This window comes from Diadema setosum, chromosome 16 (genome assembly GCF_964275005.1).
Source record: "Diadema setosum chromosome 16, eeDiaSeto1, whole genome shotgun sequence".
Classification (NCBI taxonomy): Eukaryota; Metazoa; Echinodermata; class Echinoidea; order Diadematoida; family Diadematidae; genus Diadema; species Diadema setosum.
In genome coordinates this window covers 37,408,394-37,416,177 of record NC_092700.1, presented here as the reverse complement: position 1 = coordinate 37,416,177, position 7,784 = coordinate 37,408,394, and the positions used below count along the sequence as shown (strand labels likewise).

Here is a 7,784-nt window from a genome sequence, read left to right as displayed (position 1 = left end):
TTATTGTTATTTTTATTATTAACATTATCATCATTATTATTATCATTACTGTTGTTGTTGTTGTTGCTGCTGCTTTTATTAAATCAATTGTTCTTGCGACAATAATTGATCCCATGAAATATATGCACGCTAAGTCAAACATAAAACCTACCCACAAATTTAACCCTAACGCTAATTGTAATTTACACATCAAACTAAACCTACATGTAAAGTTTGAAACCCTTATACCCTTGCCGTGTTGCGGGAGGAAATATCATGTCACCGGAATCAATACGTCATCATTTCTGCCAGCTTCGTAGGCCTACATCTCTTCTTCAGTCTCAATCATGAGGAAAATAGGTCCAGTCGTGTTATCATAGTTCAGATTTTTTTTATTTTTTTAAATCCTCTATGTTGCGATTGTGGTTGAAAGAGTTTCACGTAATAATTATATGTTTCTAACTATTTAAGAATGTTAGAATGTTTGGCATTCCATGATTATTATATGCTATTTGGAAAATGACGTCACTCTTTACGAGGACATTTTCCAAATACATTTGTACACTATGTGGAATGATGCATGGCACAAAGCAATTTTAATTGGGACATCGAGCACTGCTTCGTATGGTCATTGCAATGAAAGGATCCTCCACATCTCACATTGCATCCACCACATAACTTCGATCTTTTTTTTTTCAATTTCCCCTTGTTTTTATTAAGATGTCGATCCAAAATATAAAAGAAATATTATACTCTGCCTAACGGACCTTGGTGCTTCTGATAGCATTGTTCACTTTGGGGTTGCTCTAACGTTATGTATACTCTACCTATATAGCTTCAATCAAAATCTCTCAGGGCGAAATATAGTATTTGTAATATTGTTATACAAAAGGTTATCTTTCATTTGAATGACAGATCTGAAAGCACGGATCTTGATATACGAAAAGATCGTTTTTAAAGTTTTGTTTTCTTGTCTGCTTTCAATGTATTGACATTTTTTTTAATCTGTGTCCTAACATAAATAATGAGCCAACTAAAGATACGATGACAAGCATAGTTATTACATACACCTGCCACCGAGCTACTGAGATCAATATCAACCCACGGTCATTGACATTTTTCCCTCCAAGGGCCACTGACCTGCCAAGTTCTTTACTAAGTATACAGTATAAGCGATCAAACTATTATAGCCCTGCAAAATGATAAATCATCTGTCATAATAAATAGGCCTACTTAAGTATATCAGACTATTGTACTGAGGGTGTATAATTGCTAGGCAAGTTTAATGACAATCGTGGAAGTTTATCTTTATGATGAGGAAAAGCAAAACATTTTGACTATGGGCAGTCTTATATGGGTTGGTTTGCGTCAATATTAGCATCAACTGAATTAAAAGAAAATTTAGAGATACACAAAAAATAGTGATACCTGATATTCTGTGTATCCACACTATGATAGTTATCAATACATGATGCTACCTGCATGCTAAACTCCCTTATACATTGTATATCTTCCGCTTCTTCTCTGCCTCTTTGTATTATCTTTTTCATTTATAAATTATAATGTCCAATCAGTAGTGTTTGTGTTTCTCGTTAATTCACTTTTTATAGGTCCATGTGTATAGGCTGATGATGGTCCCCTTAGTCATTATTATACTTATCAAAAATTTCATTCTCTTTCAGTGATTTCTTGAAAGAGCTAGCTTTACGTGTCACTATTTCAGAATGTCAGCATGTTTGTATTCTCTATGGTATTGTATAGTATTGTTTGAAAAATTACGTTACTTTGAATGACGACATTTCCATAGGATACTATAGTATACAAGTGCAAAAAGTTGGGAATTAGATCTGAAACACCGAGCTGGTGTTAAATTTCTGGTACTCATTTGTGATGATGCATTTATCGCACATCAAAGGGTGTCACTTCATAATAATATAAAACTATATCTTTAAATAGGTATATGATTAGTTCCTGTTCTTCTTGTTGATTTTGAACTTCAACAAGACAAACAAGAACCCTCCCCCATGAAGTGGGCCTATACTTGTTGAAAAAAAAAAAAACACCCCAAATAAACAACACTGTTGTGAACACATTTATACCGACCACAGTGTAACGCCAAAGGGTGTGGTCTCCTTTTCATAATATGATGATGGGTGGGTGATGAGGGCCTACCATTGAAACACCAGCAATGTCAAATCAACACCATCACAACATAGGCCTACTTTCTACACATGTCGGTGTGGTCCTGTATTGACATTGGTTTGTGTTAGATTTAACACCCGCGGTGTTAAATCTAACACCAATCTTTTTAAACTCACAAAGTAATTGTGACATCATTGCGCTACTTTTGTATTGTCACAATGATACCTCCAAAAACATCACTATGTTTTGACTTTTTTGATCTAAAATATGCAACATACTATAATCTCTAAAACTAATATCTAATTTTGAGATTCTGATTAAAACTAAGAGCCTTCAATAGTAGGACCTACTATTCACCCTCGAGTCTTTACTCAGGCTCAGGTAGGGCCGACGTAGGCCTAACTACTGTATTTTGGAGTCACCTCTATCCATGGTTTTATGACCGTCAGACACTCGCGAGGTAAAGTGATTCTACAAATATCTACAGTTCTGATGTAGGCCTTATGTTCCCTGTTTCAATATATACGAATCATTGATAATTCGAGGCTCTTTTCAGTCACTAGTGACAAACGCACGCAGCAAGTTTGTGTTCAACGGCTGTTCGATTGACCAATCGATTTTAGAAAGAGAGTGATTTTCTATAATTATGATAATTAGAAAATTGATACAATGACAGTCCCATAATTAATTTTGTAATACGCTAACTTATACAATGTTGGAAATGTCACGTAATATTCAATTTGTAATCGATAACGGATGATGGAATTGAACTGAAACTTTGTTACTATTATCATTTTTCAGATCTGGGATGCCTTACATTATATGGGCAAGTGGCATCAGATGCCGGAGGCCAGGGGGGGGGGGGAGGGGGGGGGGGGCAAGAAATCGGGGCACTTGAGTCCATTCACGATTTAATACTGTAAATCGCGTACCAGTTGAGTTGAAAGGCCTAAATTATGATCTAATAAATGAAATATAAAAGTGCGAGTGTTACAGTGCAGGGGCCGCGGAAGCGGGGGGCTGGGGGGGGGGCTGCAGCCCCCCCACACTTTTGGTTCGTCAAAAAAAAAAAAAAAAAAAAAAAAAAAACGAAAAAAAAAAAAATCGAAAAAAATCACAACACTCATGAATTTCAATTCCCAAAGATTCAGCCCTTAGATTCTTCCCGTCTAAGCGGGGGGGGGGGGGGGGGGGGGGGGGGGGGGGGGGAGGGGGGGGTCTTGACCTTGCCACCCCCTCCCCTGGTCCCGCAGCCCCCCCACACTGAAAAACGTTCCGCGGCCCCTGCAGTGCCATTTCGATCCATGATACCATAGTACACATTTGAGACTTTACTCTACCCTGCCTGCGCGCCGGTCGGACGACCGCCCTTCGTTTTGCTTGTGAGCTAGCTGGGAGAAGATCGCGTGCGTGGAACAACATCATTATGAGCCGGCTAGCGCAAGGGATAATGCAATATCAGAGCGAGCTCACCCAGCTCCAGTAACGTTAAAGTTAGAGCAGTGATTATTGATCTTGGTTACATTGCACGCTCTTTCACCAGTCTCGCCTTTGTGATACCGATTCAGCTTGTCAGCAAACATCTGGAGTGTGCGGAATCTCGACATGAATAATTTGTGCGGCATGGAACCGTGACGAAAAGCGGATCATGTAAGTTTACAGACAGATTCTTTCAGAATAGTCCTCTAAATTGTCACGGGTCTCTACACTCAGTTGCATGGCCGACCAGACCTCGCGGAGCTCGCTCGCGGGAAATAGCGGGACACTACGTTGCTAGGGAAGCCCTTTTTGATAGGTACCGAGTGTGCGGTGATCGTGACTTTCATGAAGTTAATGTGATATCCCGAGTTTCTTTCTGTGTTCGGTGAGAATGACTTAACGGCGTTCAAGATTTGTTCAGTTTTCTTTCACCAATGGCGTGTTTTCTTATTTGACAAGATTGTTTTGATCATTACTTCCCAGCATGATGGACTAAAATTGTCTCCCAGCTTGTGTTCATCACTGCTGATAAGTGATGCATCAATTTCATTCAAGGATCTTGTTGATGATCGCATTTACTGTGTTAATCCTTGCGACTTGAGAACCTTTAACACCAAGAAGATTTGAGACTGAATTGTGTGGCAAGTTTAAACTTTATGTTCAAGTTGATTTCCTCAGCAGAGAAACCATGATCTCTGTAAACACTTTGGACGAATTTCTGACTTATTGACCTCCTGCCTGGCTTCGGCTCTAACTCCAAGATGAGCAGTTATCATCATCACCATCTATATGTGAATGGTAGCAAGGAGTAAGTATTGCTGATGGGATATTGTACAATTTGAGAGTGTAAGACTATAGACTAGTCAGTCCCAACTCAGTTGAGTCTATAGTAATACTTGATAAACTTGTGCTGTGACAGAGAGTGCAGGAAACAAATTTTCTTACAGACCATCTGTACTTCTAGTCCATCAACTAAGCCATCAATTTGTCTGACATGGCTGCTAATTAGAAATATCACTGTTTGGCTTTAGCCAAACATAAAATGGAAAATTTCATACTTTTTTTTATTTTTTTTTAATTTTATTTCAGGTCTGATTGTGAATAACTTTAATTTAATTCTGTCCCTCTGAATTCACTTGAAGATCAGAACCAACTTGAACATGATGTTTGATTTTCCTATCTCGCAAAACTTCTGTAATTTCACAAAGTTGTCATTTGATAGTTTACATTGTAACTAATACCACGGAATACATGAATGATTTTTTTGATATATGATCATGATCGCATAGATGATGACAATGAGATGAAATGATGAATACCATCAGATCACATGTCCTTCATCAGCATGATTACAAAACTTTACTAGAATTCTACATTCATGTGATAAACTGATTAAAAAACAGATGAAAATGTATCCTTTGTATCAAGTTTTACTAGAGTAGCAGTGATTTAGCAAGTACCAGTAGTTCTTTCTTTTTATTTAGAGTAAGGAGTTATAGTTACAGTGTAATTAGCCAAATTTACAAAAAATCTTGTTCTTCAACCTTGTGAAGAAGGAGTGATGGAGTAACATCAGACACGTAATCATCTAATTTGCATCCTTTATAATCTGACCTCTGTTTATTGTTTCTTACCAATTTAGAAAATTAGTGGAAGCTCTGTCCAAAGTTCTTGTTTTATTTGTCTCATCGTAAGAAAAGTTTATTGTTTTGTTTATCATCTAGGCCTTGGGCTTTTAATAGGAGTCAGTTTGAACTTAAAGTTGAGTTTTTCTGTAAGGATAATCATTAAAATAACTAGATAATAAAATTTGAAAGGCAGTAAATTGACTTTGCGCTATCAAATGTAGAGCATAAATCAAGCAAATTTTTACTTGCTTGACAAATGTATTTTTTAACACATGCCATTAAAAAAAAAAAACAAAACAGTTCCTTGCGTAAGGAATGGGACACAAAAGCTCAAGTTATGAGGCATAAATTAATGCCCTAAAAAAAGAAAAATCTTGTGTTGATCAATTTAAGGCAAAAGTACTTTATGATATATTCCAATATAATATGGTGTTTAGTTCGAAAAATCATAAAACATTGATAAAAAATTATAGTTCCATGTCTGAAAAAAGTAACATGAAAATAAAGTCTTTGCATGTCACAAACAAAGTAAGAAAAAAAAATAAGGGACATGAAACGTATTTCCCACCATGAACAAAAAAGAAAAAGAAAAAAGAATCTAATCCCCCCCCCCCCCCCCCCGGCACATAATAAGACTTTGATATAAACTAGAAATATGTGATATGGAAAAAAAAATGTTTTACAAAGAAAGAAAATAATCATACCCACTTCAAGTTTGATTACCCCATTTTTACTGCCAATTGCCTCATTTATGGAATCACCCACGTTATGCCTATGAAAGATTTTGATTAGTATGTCAAGCTGGAACATGTTCAGTTCTAGATTTGTCATCAAATACAAGCCAATTCATTCTGCTGCAGCAACAAGTTTCAGTTTGTATCATGCACTGTGTAGGGCAAGAATCCAGATCCGCAAACATTTAAATCTTGTTACGATGGTGTACAAAAAAAAATCGAAAATTATGAGTTATTCTACATATGATTTCAATGATTCATATATTTTTATTGAGTGGGTTTCAGAATGTACCCAGTCAGGAGTGCAAAAATGAATCAGATGGGCTGCCTTTGTTGTTGTTGTTGTTGTTGCTGTTGTTATTATTACTGTTTGTTTGTTTGTTTGTTTTTTTGCTGATGCATAGGGGTACAAAAGTGTGCAGCAAAAAAAACATAGTTCTGCACTGCATGCTAAATCCTGTGCCAGATTGCTAGCTCCTACAAGTGTTATGTGGGACTTTTCTTTGCATGCAGCACAAACCTTAACAATATTAAATGCTTTGATCACATGGTCATCTGCATGACTGATCAAAGAGCAGCCCCATTGCATTGCAATACGAAGTTTTACTAGCTGATATCACAGTTTATAAGCTCATTTCATAAAACAAATAATGTGCAGGTTTGAGTTTGTGATGTTTAGTGGAGATGCAGCATCCTTTTGCAGGTATTCACAGTGTCATGCAACGTGCACTCAGCTGTACCTCGTGCATGTTGCACTATTGTAATTTATACCATCGAGTGCAATGGCCAATATGCGTATCTCATCTTGAATAAAACTCTCTTACCTTTGCATTATTTTGATCAAAACATCCATATAGCACATTTTGTTCCTGACCTCACGCCATATCTTCTGTAGTCCTTGGAGTAAATTCTATGTTATTCAAATCTTTAAATAGTTTTATTGATTACTATTAAAGTGGGAAATTAACTGCATTTGCATTGCCTGTATTCAGCCGTCATCACAAGATTAGTAGAGAAATCCACATATCATAGCTTTAATTTTGTACCCTATTTATTTACCTTTATGGTAATCTATATACACAGTGTTTACCTAAGCTGTCATTATGGTGGATATTAAAATGATGAACCTTGTATTTCTGAACCTAGAATTTAGAGTGCAGTTATGAGAGGAATGATGTATGATTGTAATGTGTAGTTGGTTTGACAGGTTGCCATTTATTACAGTTGTGTGTGATGTATTCTGTACAAGATTTCACTATTTATGGGGTCTGTATACAATGTGTAAGTTGCAGCTGGAAGACTCTGCCCATATAATTCTCTTGATACTAAATTTAGCACATGCCAGTGCAATCATGAATTTGCTGTTAGGTTTAGTTATTATTTTTTGTGTGAACTGATTGTGTGAATTGTTCCAGTTCTGTGGTTTCTTGAAGACATAGTTATTTGATACATTAAGGGGATCGTATAGTTTTGGTTGAGACCTAATTTCACGTTTCTGACATTTTTTTGGTGAGATAATTAGAAACCTCCTAATATGAAATATGAAAGAGCATGTAATTCTATGAAGAATTCAATGTTTATTTGATGAAAATTGGTTTTGAAATGGCTGAGGTATTAAAAAAAAAAAAAAAAGCAATTCTAATAAAGTGTGGGACCCACACTTTATCACGATCGCTTTGTTTTACTTTGTTTTTGGAGGTTTCAGTCATTCCAAACCAGATTTTCATCAAATAAACTTTGAATTCCTCTTGCTCTGTACTATATCATAAGTGTTTTCTTGGTATCTCGCAAAAAGTTAAAAGCCAAATTTTAAAATTCATTC

The 7,784-nt window shown here is 36.2% G+C and overlaps 1 protein-coding gene across 2 annotated transcripts in view; it reads left to right on the top strand.

Annotated features, from left to right (window-relative positions):
- The first annotated feature begins 3,650 nt into the window (after positions 1 to 3,650).
- LOC140239459 (dual specificity tyrosine-phosphorylation-regulated kinase 4-like) overlaps positions 3,651 to 7,784 on the top strand; it is a 102,810-nt gene continuing 98,676 nt past the window's right edge. The window contains exon 1 of one of the 2 annotated variants that reach the window (XM_072319295.1): positions 3,651 to 3,771. In XM_072319295.1, coding sequence (XP_072175396.1) covers positions 3,770 to 3,771 — 2 coding nt within the window. In that variant the 5' untranslated portion in view covers positions 3,651 to 3,769. Of the gene's footprint in view, positions 4,409 to 7,784 lie in introns of both variants that reach the window. The other variant, XM_072319294.1, reaches the window with a different exon arrangement.